Below are 21,707 nucleotides of genomic sequence, written 5' to 3' on the forward strand. Positions count from 1 at the left end.
GTTGCATAGTGTACCTTTAAATACACCTGCAAGATAAAGCAGGTTATTAACTCTGAAAGATGAGAGAATTACTACAACAAAATGCTGAAATGGCAGCCTTTAATTTGTCAGATTAATAAGACTCAACATTTTTCTGATATAAGAGGTAAGAAATAGCCCAGCTTTTCAGTAAACCAGAATCAAACTATAACATATTGCTGATAAATTAGATCATTATAGATCAATTAATATACAAAACTTATACAAGAGATAAAAATAACAACAAAAAACAACTTCTTACCTCCCCGTCAACGATACCTCTAAAGACAGCTGGCAACAGGGGCTGAAACATGTGGGCTCCCAGTATGGGACTAACCTTTAAAGCTATTTCAACCACCTGCAGAGACACGTGGAGAGGACAGGTAGGGGAGAAACATGAGATTAAGCAGAGAGAAATAGGAACATACAACTCAGAACAGGGACAGACAAAGGTCATGAATAGATACAAAGACAAAACCTTATACAAGAATATCGAGAAGAAAATGATGTTGCAGCATTATCCCTAAATAACTTACAAACAACAATGGCTGTTTCTGTTTTAATAAGAGCAAACATTTGGATATGTTCTGTGCCCATAAATGGATCTTAAACAGTAATCCATGTTCTGTAACATGTTTTTGATGCATTATGTAAAAAAACAAAAAACACACAAATAAAAAAAAAACCTTGATCTTTTATCCTATGCTCAGGGATAAGAGGTCAGGCAATAGCAGCTGTTACAGCTTGTTTATCTGTGACTGATATTTTCAGACAAGAGCCTGAAACCAGTCATTCTTAACGCTTTATATTCTCCTTTGGAAATCTAAAATGTTTCTCTTTTTTCTAAGATATTTTTCTTACTCTATATTAAGACTGCTGCAACTCTTTGGGGGCTAAATTATGGTATCATCAGGGATCTCAGGCTGAGACACTGATAGTTGTTACTGGGCACACCACCCTACTTCTCACTCACATGAAGGATGTGCTTTAGGAGAACACCATGCAGAGTCCATCCTCTGCTATATGCTAGGCCACCCTGCACCTTAGCTTAAAGGAATAGTACACCCAAAACATGATTAGCCTTCATTTTCTACTCACCCCCATGCTGAACAACACCCTGGAGTACTTTTTTGATATCTCAAATGCATCTGGAGATCTGGGAGGCTTCTTGCTGTCTGCTGACATTCAAATAATGGAGGTCTATGGTGACCGAGACAGAAAGGTCCATAAAAGTCCACAAAAAACGTGTCAATATTCCTCCATACTGCTCGTCCAATGTATTCCAAGTGTCCTGAGTGGGTAGCATCCAGAATTTACTCGAAACGAAGTCATTTAGAATGTTTTTAGAGCATAAACAGTAGTGTATAGGATTTCCTGAAAGCGCGCACATGCGCGATCACGAGGCTACGGAAGCCGGCAGACCAAACCAGATGAAAGTGCGCATTCAGCGTCTGCTCTTCCAATAATGCAAGCGTAGAAGAAGAAATGTGCCGTTTACCTGTGCAAAGAAAGAAACAACGAAAGAAAAATGTCTGAGGACTTCAGTGTTGAGGAAGAGCATGAGTTCTTTGCCGAGCTGAATGCGCTGGTTTGGTCTGCCGGCTTCTGTAGCGTCGGGATCGCGCAGGTGCGCGCTTTCAGGAAATCCTATACACTACTGTTTATGCTCTAAAAACATTCTAAATGACTTCGTTTCGAGTAAATTCTGGATGCTACCCACTCAGGACACTTGGAATACATTGGACGAGCAGTATGGAGGAATATTGACACGTTTTTTGTGGACTTTTATGGACCTTTCTGTCTCGGTCACCATAGACCTCCATTATTTGAATGTCAGCAGACAGCAAGAAGCCTCCCAGATCTCCAGATGCATTTGAGATATCAAAAAAGTACTCCAGAGTGTTGTTCAGCATGGGGGTGAGTAGAAAATGAAGGCTAATCATGTTTTGGGTGTACTATTCCTTTAAACCAAAATTAAGATACTACAGACTCTCTAATCAAATATGTAGGCATTCGAGCCATTTTGTGATGGAGAAATTTCTCTAACAAAGTGACTGTAAAAAGCATTTTTTTTCTAAAGCAGACACCCAAGTCAGTTTTCTTTCCTTCCTTATGTTTTTAAACTTAAACCTTCTCGCACAAGATACCTGTCATACAGTATATCTAGATTCACCATAATTTCGAAGTTTAAGGTTTGATTTGTAAAAGATTTGGGCAGACGCCCATCTTTTTTTAAGAGTTGGTTTCTTGCATGTCAGCGGTTGTTGTACATTCATTCTGCCTTATTCACATAAAGTTGGTCAAACAAAGAGTGTTTCTCTGCAGCTTTAGGTAATCCTAAACCCACAGCACACATTACTTGCTCTCTTGCTGAAGCCTCTGTGATTATATTGGTACTCTGGCATCTTTATCTGAGCAGCTCTGATGCTTTGACTGTTTGAACTGAGCTAAAATTAAATTAGCAACTCTCTTGACATCCTTTCTATTCTATAATAAATAATTAACATGAAAACAATTGAATTTTCACAACATTTTTAAAGTTATTCTGCCAATAAACCAGTTTCATAATAAAATTGATGCACCTGCTATAAGGTTGTGGGAAAAAACACAATCTATTACATCTTTAATCTTGACAAAGATTAGATTTAGTGTTAATCATGACTAAAGAAGCAGAAACTGTGCCAGAAAATCTCTGCTAATTGGCTTTTTCCTATCTCTTAATACAAACAGGAAAATGTTATAATTCTGCTTTAAGGTTCAGCAACATAAATGAGGAAACAGGATCAATCAAGCTTTTAAATCTTTATAAAAAGTAAACCAAGGCTATTTCTGATTAGCCAGATCCCTCCATCGTCAGGATGTGTTTTGTAAACATGCATGTTTGCTGTCTGCTGGCTCTCTTCTCTCTAGTCAACATTAGTTGGATTCAGATGCGCAGTAAGCCAACAGGCTTAAACAAGCTAAAGCTTTGTGGATTAACATCAATTCAGCTGATTTATAGTTTGGTTATAAAATAAGCAAACAGGATTTGAGCTACAAAAAGGAAGAACTTTTAGGCTGACATATTTCTAAAGAGAATAGATATATCCTTTATTGTGCTTGAATAGGAGTATTTAGCTCAATTTCAGAAAAACAAGAAAAAAAAAACAAGTGAGAAACGAAACCCATTTGCCTTCACAAGAATGTACCTCTTAAATGGTACGCATGTTTAAATTGATTTATTTTTTACCCATTTGACCTTTATCAGTGCAAGAAGAAGAAAACAAAGGAAACTTTTCAATTATATTTCAAAGAGCAAAACAAAATGCCCATCGCTGTTACTGGTATTGGTTTTGTGTGCTTTCTGTAAGTTGACTCCTTACTTATATAATCTACCCAAAGCTCTGCAGGAAAGTCCTCATGATGAATACTTCTTAATTCTAATAAATAGGATAACTTTTCAAACAATGTACATACAGGAAACCATTATAGAGCTGAAATACGCTTGTGATTTGGTCAATCTAAGGGAAACCATGTCAGTAAAATATTAGTTATTCTGAAAGAAAAACATTTATAGAAATTTAGATTATTATATTTCAGAGGTGTCTTTTTATCCCTGTCCAGAGCGATCTTCAAAAGGCCACACAATTTACTAGCATATATTTAAGAAAGAGAGTTGAGTCCCAAAAAAGAAAAGAGAGGTCATAGAAGATAGAAAAAAATAATTACCTTTAGTACTTGGACTTGTCCCTCATTTGTAATGTCCTTTAGAAGATCACAAAATGATCTGCACAACGATTCGCCGTAATTCTGTTGATGAATAAGGTAAATATAAGGAAATCTGATAAACCACATAAAAGGGCTTTTTTCGAGTTGATGTCAACATGTTTTTCTCCTACCTGTAGGAACTCTGTGGCAGACAAGTATAGGTAGGCATTGATAATCTGAAAACAGGTACGGAGATTCTCGGAGCTCAGCTCTGAAACACAAACATCAATGAGATGCTGAGTTTATAAACACACAAAAAAAAAATGTCTTGCTCTGCAGAAATTGGGGGAAAGTAATAGGCTGTTCAAAGACATGGCAGTGTCTATTTTTTTGACCGGACTTTCTATCTGCAGTTAAATATTTGAATGTTTTACTAGAACTTCCTAAAAGGTATTCCAGCCCAGGATGATATGATTGTAATTCTTTGGTGTGGCCCAAAAGCACAATGTTTGTTGTAAACTCTAGTTTTTTTCCCCAAGGATTAAGGTAGTTTATTTGGCCTTCGCTTTCAGAAATATTAACTTTGTTACCCTAAAATAAAAGTGCACTCGGCGACCGCTCATTTAATGGAGTCTCCCATTTTACAAAAAAAAAAAAAAGGATCAATTATAAAGCCATGGCATGACACCATAGGAAGATAAACATTCTCATAGCATCAACTCCACTCCATTTTCTGTACTTTATGTTATACCCCATCTCATATTGACTTCTTGTAAATGGTGGGTGAAAGGACCGATTTTACTGGGGTAAAAAAAAAGAATTTCCTCACTTTATAAACCTAATGCTTCTAATAATTTAAACAAACTCTCAATAAAGATCCACCTAAATAAAATCCCAGAAGACTGTTTGGTCAGTTTGGTTTTAATTGCTCCACCATACCTAATGATAAATGCACAACTTCAAACAGCTACTAAAACAGCACAGAAGCACTGGATGGAACCATGATGCAACAAATTAATAATGTAGCATTAGCTTCACAGGCCTGGAAGGAAGTTAAAGTAGCTCCCTAGCTGTCAAAATAATAAGAGGGTTTAAAATGATCCTTTTGGAGCTGTAAATAAACTAGCAAATGTGTTCTGCTCTCCTTTTGCTGTTCTTTTATCAGAGAACAGCAAAGATAGCTTAAGAAATGTCCGTTTATGAAGCTAAACAAACATGCAACAAGGAATTAATGATTGATTATTAGTCTGAACTTATAAGGCATCAAACTCAGAGGTGCTCAAAGGAGCATGTGAAGAAGTCAGTAATAAATGCAGAAGTCAAAACAAAAGTGCAAATTACCTGCAGTTTGGCTTTGGTGTCTGATAAAATTAAAAAATAGAATTAAGTCAAATTTTGCAGGACGAGCCATTTCCTCGCTACTGCTCTAGGGCTATTTGCAGCAGAGATTATTGCTGAGTGCAGCTAGATGCAATATGAATTAGGGGTTAAAACAAGGCATGATTTAAAAAAAAAAAAGGCAGGTGATCATAATTTGATTATTTTCATCTTTTTTAACCCAGACCTGTTAGTAGCCAGTCAAAAAATAAACAATTTTAACTTATATTAGCGAACTATATGTACTAAGTACAGTAACACCGTTCCCTTGTCTGAAGGTTGTTACTAAGGAAAAAAACACTGAAAGCTAAACTTTCCCCTTTCAGTCTCAGTTATGTGATTACAAACCTAGAAAATAAACATTTTATTTGTTTTTAAATAGAAAAACTAATATATTGAGGCTCATAGTTTATTCAGGTTGAAAGAGTGTGAGAGAGAGCAAAGACAAGCAGATAACAAGAATGCTTAACAAAGTATAGGAAAGTAGCTTCTCTTTATAGTTTTAAGCTTTTAACCCACCTATCAGTCAGGAAACAAACTGGACTTAGCAGCATTTTCTGCCTATTGAAAACCTTCCAGCTGTGGTACGGGTCTGGATTCTTTAGGGATTTTAAACTACGACCCTTATTTATCAATAGAAAACATACAATTCTAGTGAAAGCTGACTATGTAAACAGTATAGTGTCTTTGGTTTTTACAGAAGGGCTAAAATATATTATAAATAATTATCTTCTGTCTTGTAGTTCCAAAACGGAAATTTGAATTAGACAAAACTGGTTATTCAGACTTTATCACAAAACAGGGCTGGTGCCTTGCTAAATGAAAAAAACAAAATATTATTAAAAAAAAACATATTTATAGCAATCTGGAAATAAATCAAGATTTACCCTCAAGGAACATCATCACAGAATTACAGAGTATAGTAAATGATGAAGTGCACAGATTTAGCTTTTGGTTGGTTTAGAGTATTTCATTCTATTGCCTTAGGCTAGTGTGGTACAATGGCTCTACAATAAAAGTTAATTGACTCTTGAACAACCAGTTGTGTAACATCAAAAAGTAGATCATCAGCGTTGTGGGATTTTGCTGTTTACAATTATGTACTGAAAAGGAATCTCTAGTGCCCTTGTATACATTTAAAATGTGTTGGTGTAGAAGGGTAAACAGCTACAGACAATGTTTTAAAACCTGCCATGTTTGTCATGCAAAGGCAGATTTACACCAACCTCATTCTGTCTGGGTGATCAGCAGCTTAAATGATGAGTCAAGTACAGACACTTTGAGGTCCTTGCAAAGGTAATATGAAAAACACAAACAAATCTAAAAGCAATTAATCTAAGCCTCAGATTTAATAGGGTTGAAACCATCATCAAACCTACAGAAAGGCCTGTCACAATAACACACTTTTTTTTTCTGGAAAATTAACTGTCCCGTAAATTATTGCAGTGAAAAAACATATTGTTGTTAGGAAATCTTTAAAAAGTGATATATTAATGGCATTATGATGCGATTACACCTTCAAGAGCAAAAAACATTAATTTCTAAGGAACCTTCAACATTGGGACTAGAAGAGGTCTTGAATATCAACAAAACAACCAAAAACATAGATCAAAATTTATTGTCTTTTGAAAAAATTGCATCTGGAAAAAAAAACAAAACAAAACATAACTAATCCAAAAACCCAAAACACAACCAAAAAAACCCCCCAAAAAAACATTGATAATCAGGCTCAGTGAAGGAAAACAGAATAACTGCCTGTTTTATAAACATAAAAGTGCAAAATAACAACCAAATTTTGATTTATAAAAGCTTATCTTTGCTGCCAAACATGCCAAGAAAGGAATGAGCGGCTATTACCCTGAATTTATACTGCATCAAGTTCAGAGGTGCTCAAAGGAGCATGTGAAGATTGTGCAACAGAAGCCAGAAATAAATGCAGGAGTCAAAACAAAAGAAGTCATTCTTTGAATTTCAAAGGGGTTAGAAATGCTTCATTTGTCATTTTTCAGATATTTTCATTAGTTATATTCCAGAATGGGTGAGTAAACAGAGTGAACAGAAGCTATATTTGTTGCTTTTTTGGGTGCATTTAATATTTAGTAGTTCAGTTTTCATAGCCAAAGTTAACACCTTGGCACTTAGGAGCACTAGCTCTGCAAAAAAGGTTTCAAACACCCCAACTCTCCATTTTGCTGCAAGCCTCAATAATGCCATAAGCCATGATATTACTTTTGGACATCAGGACCATGAATAACAAAACTATTTTGAATGGAAGTTGTTTTGAATTTATTCTGTATGTGTGGAGAGTTAACAGCTTGACCATGATTTGAGCTAGAATCACATTTTCTTATAATGTCCAAAAACAAAGCTGGGTTAGTGCATGTTCACAAAGAAAATATTATATAACATGAATCACTACTGCATTTAATTGCATGACACCTCAATTTGGCTGAAACTATCCGACATACCAGAGACACAAGCCTCGACACATTCAAGACATTACTATATATGCCCATGAAGAGGCATTAAGGATGTACTGTATATTATTGTTTCATACAATTTTAGGTAAATAAAACACGTCCAGAATTATGTAAAGATTATTTTCTCTTTATCTAGTTTTTTTTGCATTCACAAATCCTCAAACTGATTAATAGTTTAGGATGTAAATATTATGGCTAACTAAACTAGGTTTCTTTTTTTTTTAAGAAACTTTCTACACTGATTTCTCGTTCGATTTATGGAAGTAAAATAAAAAGCTTACTACTTTCTTGGTGATGGTAGGACATTGTCAATATTTATAGTGTTAAATGCCAGCCTAAGATAAATTAAGTATCAGTAAAAAGCTAAATCAATGCACCATCTCAAAGCAAGGTGTGTCAACATCATTTTTTATAATGAGACATGGATCTGCAATGCAGATTTGATATAGAATTTTTTTTTTTTTTTTTTTACGGCACTAGGCTGACAGGAAAGGGGGTATGAGAGAGGGGGAGAGACATGCGGGAAAGGACCACAGGTTGGATTCGAACCCGGGTCGGCCGCGTCTAAAACTAAGGCCTCCACACATGGGTCGATGCCCTTGATACAGAATTTAATTCCTTTACATAAAAACACACTGCAGAAAATTCTTTTTTTTTTTTTTTGGCATAATGCAATGTTTTCATAAAGCAAACAGTTTATTAAAATGGCCTGAATTTATATAAACTTTATTAGATACAAGGACCCCAAATGGCCTAACACTACATTAAGTCATTCACCCACACATGGATTGACTGATGTTAGTCATTGCCAAACATATGCAGCTAAGAATATAAAAATTAAGTACAGCAGCTATCATCACGCATTGGGACTTCATTCATCATGTTGAGGACCTGGGTAAATGTTAGGGAGAGAAACAAACATATCCTACATGCTTCCAACTTTAAAGGTGATCAGCTGGACAGGCAGTCTCACCTATGAGTGATTGGTAGCAGGCTTTGCAGAGGACAGACTTTTTGTTCTATGGGTCCGATGATAACTGCTCAGTATAACTTTTTTACTCAAACCAAGCATCCTAAAAATTAGCATTTTCTCCTCGCTGGATTACTTGATGACTCTGACACAGCTGTCAGCCCATCAATTCAGCGGTGAGAAGATTCATGCACTGACTAGGGATTTTCCTCTGGAGAACTTATTGTCATATTGATCATAACTATAACATTTTGTCTACTTTGTAGGTCTCTTTGGATAAAAGTGTCTACTAAATGCATAAAGATAAACAAACAAAAAAAAATAAACTAATGCATCAGTTGTTTCGTACATGTAAACTATGCTGTGTACATAGAGGAAACAAGAATGCAGCATCCAACAAACAAAAATAAGGACAAAATGATAGCCGTCACCACCAGTGTGAAACTCAAAAACCCAAAACTTTAAAGGACTTTTAAAGTAGATGTCTCTGTCCAAGGCCTGAACTTGTTTTTTTTTGTGTTGTTAAAATCAAAGCTTTTAGGAATTTTTGGGGACATAAGTGAGAACAATATTTCTTATACCTATTAAATGTTTTTTAAATTTCCTGCACTACATGATGAAATTTTTATGAATTTTTGACTACATTTTATTGGATTTTTCTTTTATTACTCCAACATCCCTAAATAAAATGGTATATTGTAATTAGTCAATAAAGGTTACTGCGTATTTTGAACCTCAATATAAATACAGATTTTCTTTGGAAATTAAAACTAAATTAGATAAGACCCGAGCTGATGACTATAGAATACCAAAACAGAATAGCTAAATATAGATCAATACCAAAAGACCAGCTGCGGTAGGGGCAGGACAAGCCTGAGGTTTAGGCTCCAGTGGGATAAAGTCCCAAACCAATGTTACTATAGAAATAGGATGTTGGAAGAAGAAATTGAGGAACACAGCTACTGAATAAATGTAGAAATCCTAGGCTTTGTTGTGCTGGTCTTTCCCTTAGAACTCCCTCAATAATTGGCAATGCAAAATAAAAAATAGATAGAAATTGCAGGGTCTTGTGAGTCCAAAGAGGTGCAAAGAAGCTATAAGAGGCCAATGCCACCTAAAAACCACAAATAAAACAGAATTTCTGGTATTGCAAACTTCATCTCCTAAAATAGCCCGCTTAGTTACAGTAAAAATTGTCTCTGAAGAGGTGAGAGAGCTAATGGAGAATAAAACAGAACAGCCAAAGAGGAACTGAACCCAAGAATGTTTGACAAATGGGAACAAACATTCTTACCTACATGGCTGCACAAACAAATCCAACGGTCTGACAGGTACACCAACACCAACTTCTTCATAAATAGCTCTAAGGTAAAGTGAGCTGACAGGAAGCATGTAGAAAACTTGGATGAAAACTTTACAAAAGCCCAGTGTGAAGCTAACACTTCACATTGACATAAATAACACTTTTACTCTTTTCACAGAAACAAAACGGCATGTTTTATTATTTGGCTGGTAACTGGATGTTAAAGATTACAGAGTAGATTATTGAAACAAGATATATTTTAACTGTGTTAAAAGGTTAATTAAAAAAATCTCTAAAATTTTTCTTAAAATAGTTACACCTTACAAGTATAGAGTATACAGCTATATTCAACCATGTTTTCCCCTCAAATAGAGCAAAACTGTTGGAACAAAGGCATCATAAAACAACCTTTCCTGACCAAAAAGCACACTTACTTTAAGGTTTGTGTGTAAGATTAAGATCCCACTTGGATCCACTGGTACTCAGGTGATTTTAATGCTGATGTATGCCCTGGTTTTGTCAGCCTGCTGTCTGCCGTAATAAGGTAATGAGAGCAGTATATGCAACCATCTGTTATCTGGTCAAGTATGCAAAGCATTCCAGTGCATATTTAGTTAGCATATCAGTCTATATGAATATTCAACATTCCATTTACAGAATGAAGCCAAATCAGGGTAAACACATTTCATCTGCCAGCGCACAAAATGAGCACAATAATGGATTAAAAATCCAATAAGCAAGAACCAAAGCGAGTAAGCAGAAAGGTCTGGGACTTTCAATGAGCAGTAAGGCTATTGTTGTATAGTGTCACTATTTGTGCTGCTCTGTAAAAGGGAAAGTGTATACATTGATTTTTGTTTTGGTAAAGAAAGAGAGGGATGAAAGCTACACCACAACAAATTGCTTTCTTTGGTCAGGGAGTTTTCAACATAGAGGAAGAAAATGCATTAGATTGCTTAACAGTTGCTGAACAAGGGCAGAGAATAGCATAGGTAAACAACAAATCTAATGTGTACAGCTGTTCTTACACAGTCCAAATAAGAATCACTCACATTCCTGACTTTTAAACATGTAGAAAATGAATTTACATGATAAGCTAAAACAGCAATACAGTCGGGTCTATAAGTAATTTGGCCATAGCCAACTTTTTTAACCTTTTTTTTTTTTTTTTACATTATGACATTGGATTGTAAATTACACAAAATACATGCAACTAAAGTGAAAACTTAAATAAAAGTCTCCACTTCAACTGCAGCAACTTTCAGTTTCTGTTTGTGGGCTTTTCTGTCCAAAGTTTAGTCTTTAAAAAGTGAATTTTTGCTGAATTTGGCTAAGACTTTGCCCTTCAAAATAATGTTACTGCTTTCCAGAAATGTACTCTGTTTTGCTTTGGCTGTATCTTTTGCATCATCCTCAATCTGTTTTAGGAAACAACATTCAACCTTTTTGACTGCATTTAGCTTGACCTGAGCAGACAGCAAGTCTATAAACACCCTCATTGGGCTGATTCTGTTCCGTCTTACATCTTCAGTGAACTCTAATGGTCCATTGCCAATGGCAGCGACGCAGGCCGCAGTCCTTAAACTGCTTCCTCCTTCTTTTACAGAGTATGTGGATCATGAGTTCCTCCAAGCCTTCTCTGTTTTTCTTCTATTATTCAGAGCAGGTTCATCTTATTTCCCCCGCAAATAACGTATTTGTTTACTTTATATGGACATCTGCCATTTTTAGCCTTGCTTTAAGATGTCTGTTTCAAAGCAGATGCATCTTCCTGGTGGTAGCCTGTCAGTTGATGTTGCTGTTAGACATGTTTGGCTTTGGTATTTGACGCTTGTGTGTCAGCCTCACCATCCTCCCACAGGCTTCAGTCTTACTGAATACAGTGCTGCGCGTTTCTTTTTTTTTCTTCTTTTTTTTTTTTTTAGCTTTTTCTTTAAACAACAAACAAGGGTTGAGGGGTGCAAACTAAATCTTGCAACCACCTGGCATAAACATGGCACACCCACTTTGAAGCTCTCTAGAAAAAACTTTAAAACAGTTGCCTGACAGAATTGGTTTTCTTGTTGGAATAAAAATAGCTAAACTTTTTACTTGTAAATTATACCTTAATCTTTCTGCCATTTTCTAGACTATGTTGAAAAACAGATAACATGTCAACAAACTAATTCATTAGAAATATCCTTTTCAAGTACAGAGGTACAGCATTTAGCCAGAATTACATCATATTTTTGCTTATAACAAAAAGAGTACAACTTGGTAAATTAATTTAATGAAACCACACAAGGAAGTGTAAAGCTTAAAGTGTATTTACATATTTAATTCCACAATAAAATTAAACTTTTGTATCCAAGTCTTAAGATTTATGGAAAAAAAAAAAGAGATTTTATTGCTATTTTTTTGTTACACCAAGCCTAAGGTAAAATATCAAAAACGAGTATTGGTGAAGCTGTAGATGCATTTTACAATGGAATCTGTTCAGTCAACACTTATCAAATTAGATCAACTGAAAGTCCCAGTCAACAAGAGAATATGAAACCTCTGGTGGCATCCGATTGGTAAAACATAACTGAACCGCTATCACATCGACCCTCAAGCGACTGCGTATCAACTGCTCTAATATTGCTTTCAGATGAGATGCCACAAGTTTGTCCCTAAAGGCTCAGATTGGCACAAACATAGAGGGGCAATTATAAATGAGCCGAGAGCCAATATGCCAGTCCCTGTTACAAGGCTACTCCAGTTAACATTGTAGGGAAACTTAAGAGTGGTCAGAGGAGAAATTGCAATTTATGCAACTTAGCATAAATATCCCACATCGCCTAATTTCCTCTGTAATGAACATACATGAGGGTTAACCAGGACTACTAATGCACAAAATGTTGTAGTCAGGTATTACTAAGTGGAACATACAACACTAAAGAATGGCTCTTAAATAAGATGCAGTCAGTCTTTATTAATCTGAACTTTGGGAAGATAAGCAAAATAATTTAAGCAACAAATTATACAGGACAGTCAGTGCACCGTAAAAACAAGCATAAAAAAATAAAACATTTTCTCAGTGAAGATCTTGCAGCTTATATAAAATCTTGATGTGACTATGTGGTTAAAATCACATTTTTATCCAAAAGTAACATCTGAAATGTTGGACCTTTTTTTTTCTCCAAAGCAGAGGAGAACATGAGTAAACGCCTCTGACAGCTGTCAGATATTTGCCCTTATATAACAGAAGATTGAAACTCTTCTTATATTTCTGGCTGATAAGCACTTAACAGACTGAAGCAATATTCTCTGAGGGGAAGCATGTTTATGAATATCATTGCAAGAAGAGTGAGAGGTTTACGTTTTTGCAATTACAAAAGTGAACAGAATTCTGATTTTGGGCTTGAGGAAGGTCATGTAAGTCAGACAACTGAGGCCTGTACTTTGGAGATGGAAGATTTTTTTTTTTTCAGCCAAAGACCAAGAGTATACATTTTCATTTTGAGAACAAGATTTCATCTACTTGTGATCAAAATGTAATGCTCTCATTCAAAAAGTCTGGTTTCTCTCAAATATATTCTCCTCTCCATCAAATCTTTGTTTCTGCTCTCATATCTGATGCTTCTTGAACAGATATGTTTTTCCTCTTGCCTGCTTGCTTCTCGAGGGCAAACCAGCGTCTGCTTGAAGCAGAGATACACTTGCAAAAACCTGTTGGTTCTGCTTTTGGATTTTTTTATTTATTTTTTCACTCTTAGACTTTTGTCGGCTAGCAACCGTTCCAGCAAATAGAACAGCCTAAAAAAAGGGTACGCCTGTTTTCTTCTACCGAGTTTGCCTGTTTTACGGTTTTAGTAAAAATGCTTTTCAGTATAAAAGCTAATAAAATAAGCGGACAAACAGAACCAATTTGGATCAAAATAAAAAATACAAACCTAAAAAATGATAACGGGTGATTCCAAAATCACAAATGAAAACTCACATAATTTTCTGTTGGAGGCAGAATTAGCATCTGCCCTGAAGTGGGAGTTTTGTGTTCACCTCAGACCTGAACATGGATCGACCACAAGACTTAGGTGAGTAGCTTTCTTTTCTCAAGGTTAAAATTGTTCTCTTTGCTAAAATTGATCTCTTCAAGTTTTTTCTATTAGTTCATATATTTGCAATATCAAAGACTATAGCACACGAATGGGTTATAGAAAAAAAACAGGGCCCCCTATCTGAGGCTGCTAGTTGACAATATGCAGTAGTAAATAAGAGGTGAAAATATCTGTGCAAGAAGCATTAGATCTGTGAGCAGAAATAAAGATTTGATGGAGAAGAATAAATTTGAAAGAAAGCAGACATTTGGAATGAAAGAATACGTTTTAATTGGAAGTAGATATAATCCTGCTCTCAAATTGAAAATGTGTTCTCTTGGTTTTCGGCAGGAAAAATCCTCCATATTGGGAAGACATTCAAGATTTTCTACAGTTACTACTGAATAATCAAGTTGATTAACTCATTTAAATAACATATTTTACTTTTATTCCGAAACATTCCTCTTGCATAGGACTGTGCATGTTCTGATTTTTTATTTTTTATTTTTTTTGTCATGTCACCAGCCCGAGGAATATACACAGGAAGGTCTATAAATGAAATGGAGGTTTTCCCCTTTTATATCGAACTGAACCTAATGTTCTGGCAAACTCTAGGAGGGAAGCGTGCAGTACCACAGATCGCAAGCTTATAACAACTATATGTAGAAGTAGAAAATAGTTATTTCCAACATTTTCAATGTCTTATCATGTCATCTAGGAATGGCAGTAAGATATTTAATTGATTGTGGTGATATTTGTCATGTCAGGCTCAATAGGAACACAGCTGCAAAAAACATTTCAACTGTTTAAAGTGAGACTGAGCCAATATAATGAGTTGTTCCTCGAAACATATTTTAATTTGTGTCTTCTCAAAAGTTCTTCTTTGCAACTGTCTCTATTCCAGCCAGATTCATGTCAATCCAAGCTGCATAGGTCTGACCCGTGCCGTAGAGTTAGGGGTCTGACAAATCTATAAGCAACAATAGGCAACATTTCCAAGAGCAATGGCAAAGTATAAAGCTCAAACAGCTCAAGGGAAGTTAGCCGCTCACCCCAGCACTGCTGCAGACGTTAGCAGAGTTTGGCAGTAGATAACTGTATTTAGGTTGCTCTACTTGTCTTTTATAATGTAAACAAAAGCTTAACATCCATAAATGTTATATATATGAGATAACTGAATATGATTAAAAAAGGCTCTAGATTAAAAAACAACGCATTTCACATGGCTAACAACATAACATAAATGGCTGTTTATTTTGTCATAAAATTACCAAAAGTATCGGGTTTGTCACGTATCTGCCTGTGTTTGGAATAAGCCGCATGGCACTTACACACAACTGAACTACTGGAAACCATAGCAACCCATCTTTCTCTGGTCTTCCAGTGGCCCAACTCTCCTATCTCTACGGCTCTGGGTCCGACCAAGACAGGCCCAAGGGTTACCTTGGTTGGAGCTCAGTAAACACAGTATGAGACAAACAGTCTGTTTGGTCCATTTCCATTAATTTCAACTAGATTTACTTTACACAACTTCATGCAATCTGTTTTTCCCTGGACTCTAGACTAAATCAGGTTCAGAGTCTCTCAGTCTTTAGCGATCCATATACATTTTGAAAATCGCATTGTTAGAAGAACCTAGGAAGTAGTGTTTTCTCACTACTCTGGAAATACCTTGGTATCACCCCAGAAAGAAAGTGCTGCTGGACCGCTCTTCTCACAGTTACTCAAGTGGCCTGACCTTGGATAAGCAGAGGGAGTAAGGGATGGTTCTATAGCAGCAAAAAAAGCTGATGAACACTAAACTCATCCTCTTGTACTTGTAACCCACGTCACATAAGGCCCTACTTCCTGTTGCACTCTCATAGTTATAAGTTGAACAATGGTTGAAATACCTTTTTTTAGCCTATGATTTTCATCTTTAAATAATAAGTGCACTTTATTTTTGACATTTGAAAATATTTAAAGCGTCTTATGTAAGGCTGCAACTAACGATTATTTTAAAAATCGATGAATCGGCCAATTATTTTCTCGATTAATCGATGAATCGGACAAAAATATTTTTTATATTAACCTTTATTCCAAAATAAACATTTTAGACAGAACAAACAAGCACACAAGTACAGGTTGCTCATTAACTGTACTGGTGCAATATGAAAAATAAATGTTTGTGTTAAAACTAAGCAGACTTACATGAGAAATGTAGCTGTACATCCACAAAATATAGGGTACTTTGTTTCATAAAGCACAAAAAAAAGACAGGCATTTTTGTTTTTAAAATCCCCTAAGGGGCTCAAACAATAGGTCCCCCCATTTCAACAAATTATAATTTTTTTTTTTACTAGAAGAGTTCTGCCTTTTAAGACAGTAAAGTATAGCAGTTAAAGTTGATACTTGAGAAAATACTGAACCATAGAGATAAAAATAGCCCTGTGATTCAAATTATAAATTGTATTTGGAATAAAAATGAGAGAACTAGGGGTGCTAAAAAACACTAGCCTGGGTGCCATTCCGAACTTAGTCCCGCCCACAAAGTTTGAGGTCGGGGAATTTCGGTCTGGCTCTGCTCCATAGTAGCGCGAGTATTAAAGCCCACTGTCAGGCGATCCAATCAAATTGTCAGGGCGGGCTTTATACGATGATGGACAGATGACCAACAGTAACGTAATCAACCACGTGACCAAAGCGCGCTTGGGTGACAACAATAATGGCTGCCGCTGGAGAGTTGAGGTGAGTAGATTCTGCTATTAGGTCTGTTCTAGAAGATATCGACAGCAAATTAATTTTAAAAGAGGAACAGAGAAACGCGATCAAGGCTCATCTTCTTATTCTAGGCGTGCAACTGAACGCTTTGATTTTTGTTGACAACAACTATGCCTCGCTTAAGATACGTCACGCACTCCGTTGCTCTTATTGGTTGTAGGTCTATCCAATTGAGTGCAGAGGCATTTTTTTTTCCTGGTTCGTTCGAAACACGCCCCATAATCACAGCTCTATGGAGCAGTATCAGACTCATATTCTGCCTAGAATTGAGTCGGACTACGTCAGGCTAAAAAAACACATCCTCCAAAGACAGATATTTACATGGGAATGTGGCAGATAATTAATTGACATATTACTGATCTTGCTTGATTTTATTCTGCTTTACTTCCATAAATTGCAGGATCTTCTTTACTTTATCTTTGCCAGAAGATTTAAACTTTAAAAGCCTTGCCCTCATAATTTGCAAGTGAATTTATTTATAAAGAAAATATAAACGCTGCTTAAGCTAATTCAAATGAAATTAAAAGTAAAATAAGTAGCCAACCTTATCACTGTCTGTAACCTACTAACACGGTAAGGAAAGCATCAGATGAGCTACCTGAGAAACTAACGTTACATTTCCCCACTTTAAAATGAAACAAACATGGTCGCTCCGCGCCATGTTAATTTGTTTACAAAAGTTGCATGTTACGACCTTTTTCGCTTTACAAAGTGCAGGCTGTCTGCGAATTGAGACGCAGCTTGCGTTTGCGGTATCGGTCATTAGAAGAGTTGACGTTACTGCAGCTGCGACGCTGACTCGCACTGCCGTATTTTTTTTTCTTCCCGCGTTTCAATCAAGTGGCAGTGACGACGGCGGTTGACGCATTAATGGCGCGACACAACTAATCGATGATGAAATTCGTTGCCAACGCTTTTAAAAGTCGATTTTTATTGATTTTATCGATTCGTTGTTGCAGCCCTAGTCATATGAAAATATTTTTTTTATCATTTAAGCTATTTTGAGGTTACAATGTAATTTAATGGTGTGATTTATGGCGTGACTGTTTGTGGCTTATGGTTTGTTAATTAGGATTTGTTTATTGCTTAGGTTAAGTTTATTATTATTATTTGACTAATTTAAAGTTGTAGGGAAGCGGCTGTTCCAACCGTTGCAGTTCTGAATTCTCCCGCGTGGTGCCCGACTTTACACGAGTGAATAAAGTAAATGTGATTGGTCAATTATCAAGGCGGCGGGATTGTTGTGGCGGAAGGTTCGCAAGCACGTTTGGTTGTGGCCGGTGTCTCGGAAGCATCTTGCTAACCACTTAGCAACTTAGTGCTAGTAGGTTCCCAATGGGAAATTACATTGGGACCAAGTAGCACTTAGCAACGACACCGTCAAGGAACGCTATGGACAGCAGAAACATGAAAGATTAGGAAAGTTTTGTGTCAGAGGTAGTGAATGAGTCTCCTCCAACATACATTTTTCATTTAGAAAAGGAAAGCGGGGACGACGTTATTGTGCAAGAGGACGTCGTCTGGTGTAGAAGGCTTACAGCCGTACATGTTTGAGCCCTTGCCTCGCAACGCTGCCAGTTCTGTTAGCTCTACGCCTGCCGAAGACACAGACGTCCATCCCCATGAACACTGGGATGGAACTCAATGGTAAAGTAAATTGATTCTCATTTCAACTGTTGCGTATATTAGCTGTGACATATGAATCAAGATGCTACGACCGAAAAAATTTGATTGACATATGACCGTTGATATATGATTGGCCGAATGTATGTGTACAAGCTGACGTATAACTAACTGGCCTGCATAAAATAATGAAAAAAAAAACAACAGATTTTAAGACAGAATTTTTTGGAAAAAATAGATATTTTCGAACTTTTGGGACAATGTGGTATGATAGAGAATACATTTATATACATGTTTAAGCAAGAATGATTTGATTTGATTTAAATATGACTTCCCTATGATTTTAAGGCTCTGGCCTGGTGCAGGTCAGTTTTTTGTTTGTGTGTTGTTTCTTCATCTGTCCATTGGATGGTGAGCTTCCATAAATCCACAACTACATTGCGGTAGGACAATGTTTTGTTCAAGCATCGATCACCTGAATTAGATTTTCCAGTGGACACTATGGACTGAAAACCGGACCATAATAAACCAAACTCAAGTGAGCTGCTGTTTGTTTTGTTTTTTTTTTTGTTTTCCTTGAATTTTTCTGTCGGGATACATATTTTTTTTCTCCCCCCCTTAAAACTATATTGGTTGTTCATATATATATATATATATATATATATATGTGTGTGTGTGTGTGTGTGTGTGTGTGTGTGTGTGTGTGTGTGTGTGTGTGTGTGTGTGTGTGTGTGTGTGTGTGTGTGTGTGTGTGTGTATATACATAAATAACATTATCATATAAGCTCAGCAATATGTACATGCAATTATAATTTTTCTATAAGAGCAGTAAATATATGACTATTAAGTATAATTCCTTTTTGTCTTTTATTCTTTTATTTACACCCCTCAACTCCATGGCCAAACCTAGTTCTAAGTTTATCATCATTTCACAGTCAGTCCCGTAGTAGCTGTATCAAAAGTGTTACAAGAAATTCTTCAAGGCTGCATGATTATACATTGTAAAATTAAAGCAGTAACCATTACATTTCTAAACATTTCATACTGTTTGATAATTACTAAAGAGCAGCACACCTGGTACTACTAAAATGTTTTAAAGTTGTTAAATAAGCAGTTCTTCATGTTAATATTTACAATAATTATTTCCAAACTCCCTTAACCTTCCATTTGTTTTATTTTCTTGCCAATATTTTTTCTGGGTATAAACAAAATATTCAAAAGGCCAAAAATGAGTCCAAATGGCCTTTTTTTGCCAGTTGACAGATTCTGCAGAGTAGGCAGACCACATTAACCTTCCCAACACAAAGTCTCATAACAGAACCAGTCACAACAGCAGCTGTTGAGGCCCTGATTAGGCTTGAGTCAGAACATATTTCATAGCCATGGGCATATGTTGCAAAAATTTGCTTTGGTTATAAACATTAACTAGAAAATGAGCCAGGCATAGAGCTCTGATAACAGCCCTGGAGGTAGCTCCACTGTTTTATAGAGAAAGATTCTAATATTATGGTCATTTAATTAGCCAGTGTTTGCCTAAAGTGGGATTTTGAGAGAAATGAACAAAAAAAAAAACTTGACTGATACAAAATATCATTCATGGATTTAATCCATTGTCATTTTGTCATTCAACTTTGGGAGCACATAATAATACAAAAATGTGCAGAATGACAATTCTTACAAGTTTTTTATGAATACTCATACAGGTGGGGTTTTTTTTCTATTCTACTCTATGAATCTGTTTTATAACTTCTAAAATCAGATACAACTCTGAACAAAAACTGGATTAATAGTAGACATGCCAGCAGAAATTCACATAGATGCTAAGCATTGTTTGATATTTTGCACAAAAGTATTCAGTTCAATTCTTGCAGCAGATGAACATGTTAGTGAGCATAATAGAGGCCATGCAATTGCAATAATGTCCCCTACCATGGTGCTCATAAAGGTCTCTCAGTGCTTTATAAAAAGGAATATGAGTCCTAATATTAATTTGCACTGAATGTTGCTGTTACCAACAGGAATCCTTATGACCTAATAAAAGAAAAAGCAAATCTGTGAACATTTGACCTCTAGCCAAAAATCTAAATTTCATGTACCTTACTTATCAAACACTGCAGTAGATTTGCAAACGGTAATAACTACTTGGATAGCATCCATGTCTGAATCATAAAGCATAAATAAATTGGCCAAACATAGGATGAACAACTGGGTGTAAAAAAAACAACAACAAAAAAACGGGTGTCTGGATATATATCTCAATATAAGCAGTTCAATGCAAAAAAATAACTGTTCTGACAAATGAAAAGAAAAAAAAAATGCTAAAAGTCAAACTTAGGTATCAAAAGTGTTAGAGAAAGTTAAGAAGTTTATACTAGTTTAGAATAAAAAACTATAATTAAATTTAACAGATAACTTGGTCTATCTGCATTAAATATGACTGAACACATCCAATCTCTGTGGCAGCAATAATTGAAGTCATTACTTTGAGCAGAGAGACCTGAAATAAAAAGGTTGTCTTCTAATGAGTGTGTCTAAATTGATCCATGAAGCACATTAGCTGGGCAGTTAAGTGGGAGAGCTTTCATGTGTCTTTAGTTCAGATCCTTGGCTGAAAACATTATCGATCACAGAGGGTGAGTACGCTACGCTCTATTCAATTCAGTACTGTAATTAATTTAAAGAAAACAGTCGGAAAAATAATGCGTGTTTGTGCTTTCAGCCATTGTCATCATTAACTGCAGAACAATAGAGAAATACAACATATTTGTGTCAATGAAAACATTTTTCTAGAATCTTACACATTAGAATACAAAATTCTTTAAAGGGAAAAAACTAAGAAACATTATTTTAATAAGTTTAATAGTAATAATTTTATCACAGTGTGCTTTTTAAACTAATGTTTTAATTTCTTCCGTTTCCAAAAGTCCAGCAGGTATTTCTTTCCTATGCCTCTAAGGTAGAGGTCTCAAATTCCAGTCCTTGAGATACAACTACTTTTAGATGCGTCATTCCTGACTATAATTTTTGCCCAAACTCTATAGAGTTTGTATGCTAGACAGGAAGTTTGGCTACTTGATTCATTTGTGTAGGACAAGTTGCAGGACCCTGGCTCCGAGGGAATGTGTTCTTAACCACTGCTGTAAAGCATTAACAATGAAACATAAGTGGAAATAAAATAGCACTTTAACTCACTCTTCATCACTATCATTTGTACACATAATTCTTCGTTTCTTCTGGTGCAGGACAAGCTGTTGCATCGCAAAAACAGTCCCATACCAGAGCCAAGTGGTACAGGATACAGAGCTGGTCAAACCTTTTTACTGCAGCAAGGATCTTGACAGTCTAATCAGGGGATTTTCTGTGCAGGTTTCGCAATGATGGAACAGGGCTCGTTATCAGGGAGGCCAGGCCACGTACCTGGCATGTGGAAA

General features: G+C 36.0%; 1 protein-coding gene across 1 annotated transcript in view; it reads right to left on the bottom strand.

Moving 5' to 3' along the window:
- Nucleotides 1–21,707, bottom strand: part of ipo11 (importin 11) — a 179,039-nt gene that overhangs the window by 48,417 nt on the left and 108,915 nt on the right. The window contains exons 23-25 of the mRNA XM_015396107.1: nucleotides 3,897–3,976; nucleotides 3,727–3,807; nucleotides 281–376 (exon numbers count right to left, since the gene is read on the bottom strand). Of these exons, the coding sequence (XP_015251593.1) occupies nucleotides 281–376; nucleotides 3,727–3,807; nucleotides 3,897–3,976 (257 nt within the window). The remainder of the gene's footprint in view (nucleotides 1–280; nucleotides 377–3,726; nucleotides 3,808–3,896; nucleotides 3,977–21,707) is intronic.

This window comes from Cyprinodon variegatus, unplaced genomic scaffold, assembly GCF_000732505.1.
Source record: "Cyprinodon variegatus isolate N-32 unplaced genomic scaffold, C_variegatus-1.0 Scaffold26, whole genome shotgun sequence".
NCBI classification, from domain to species: Eukaryota; Metazoa; Chordata; class Actinopteri; order Cyprinodontiformes; family Cyprinodontidae; genus Cyprinodon; species Cyprinodon variegatus.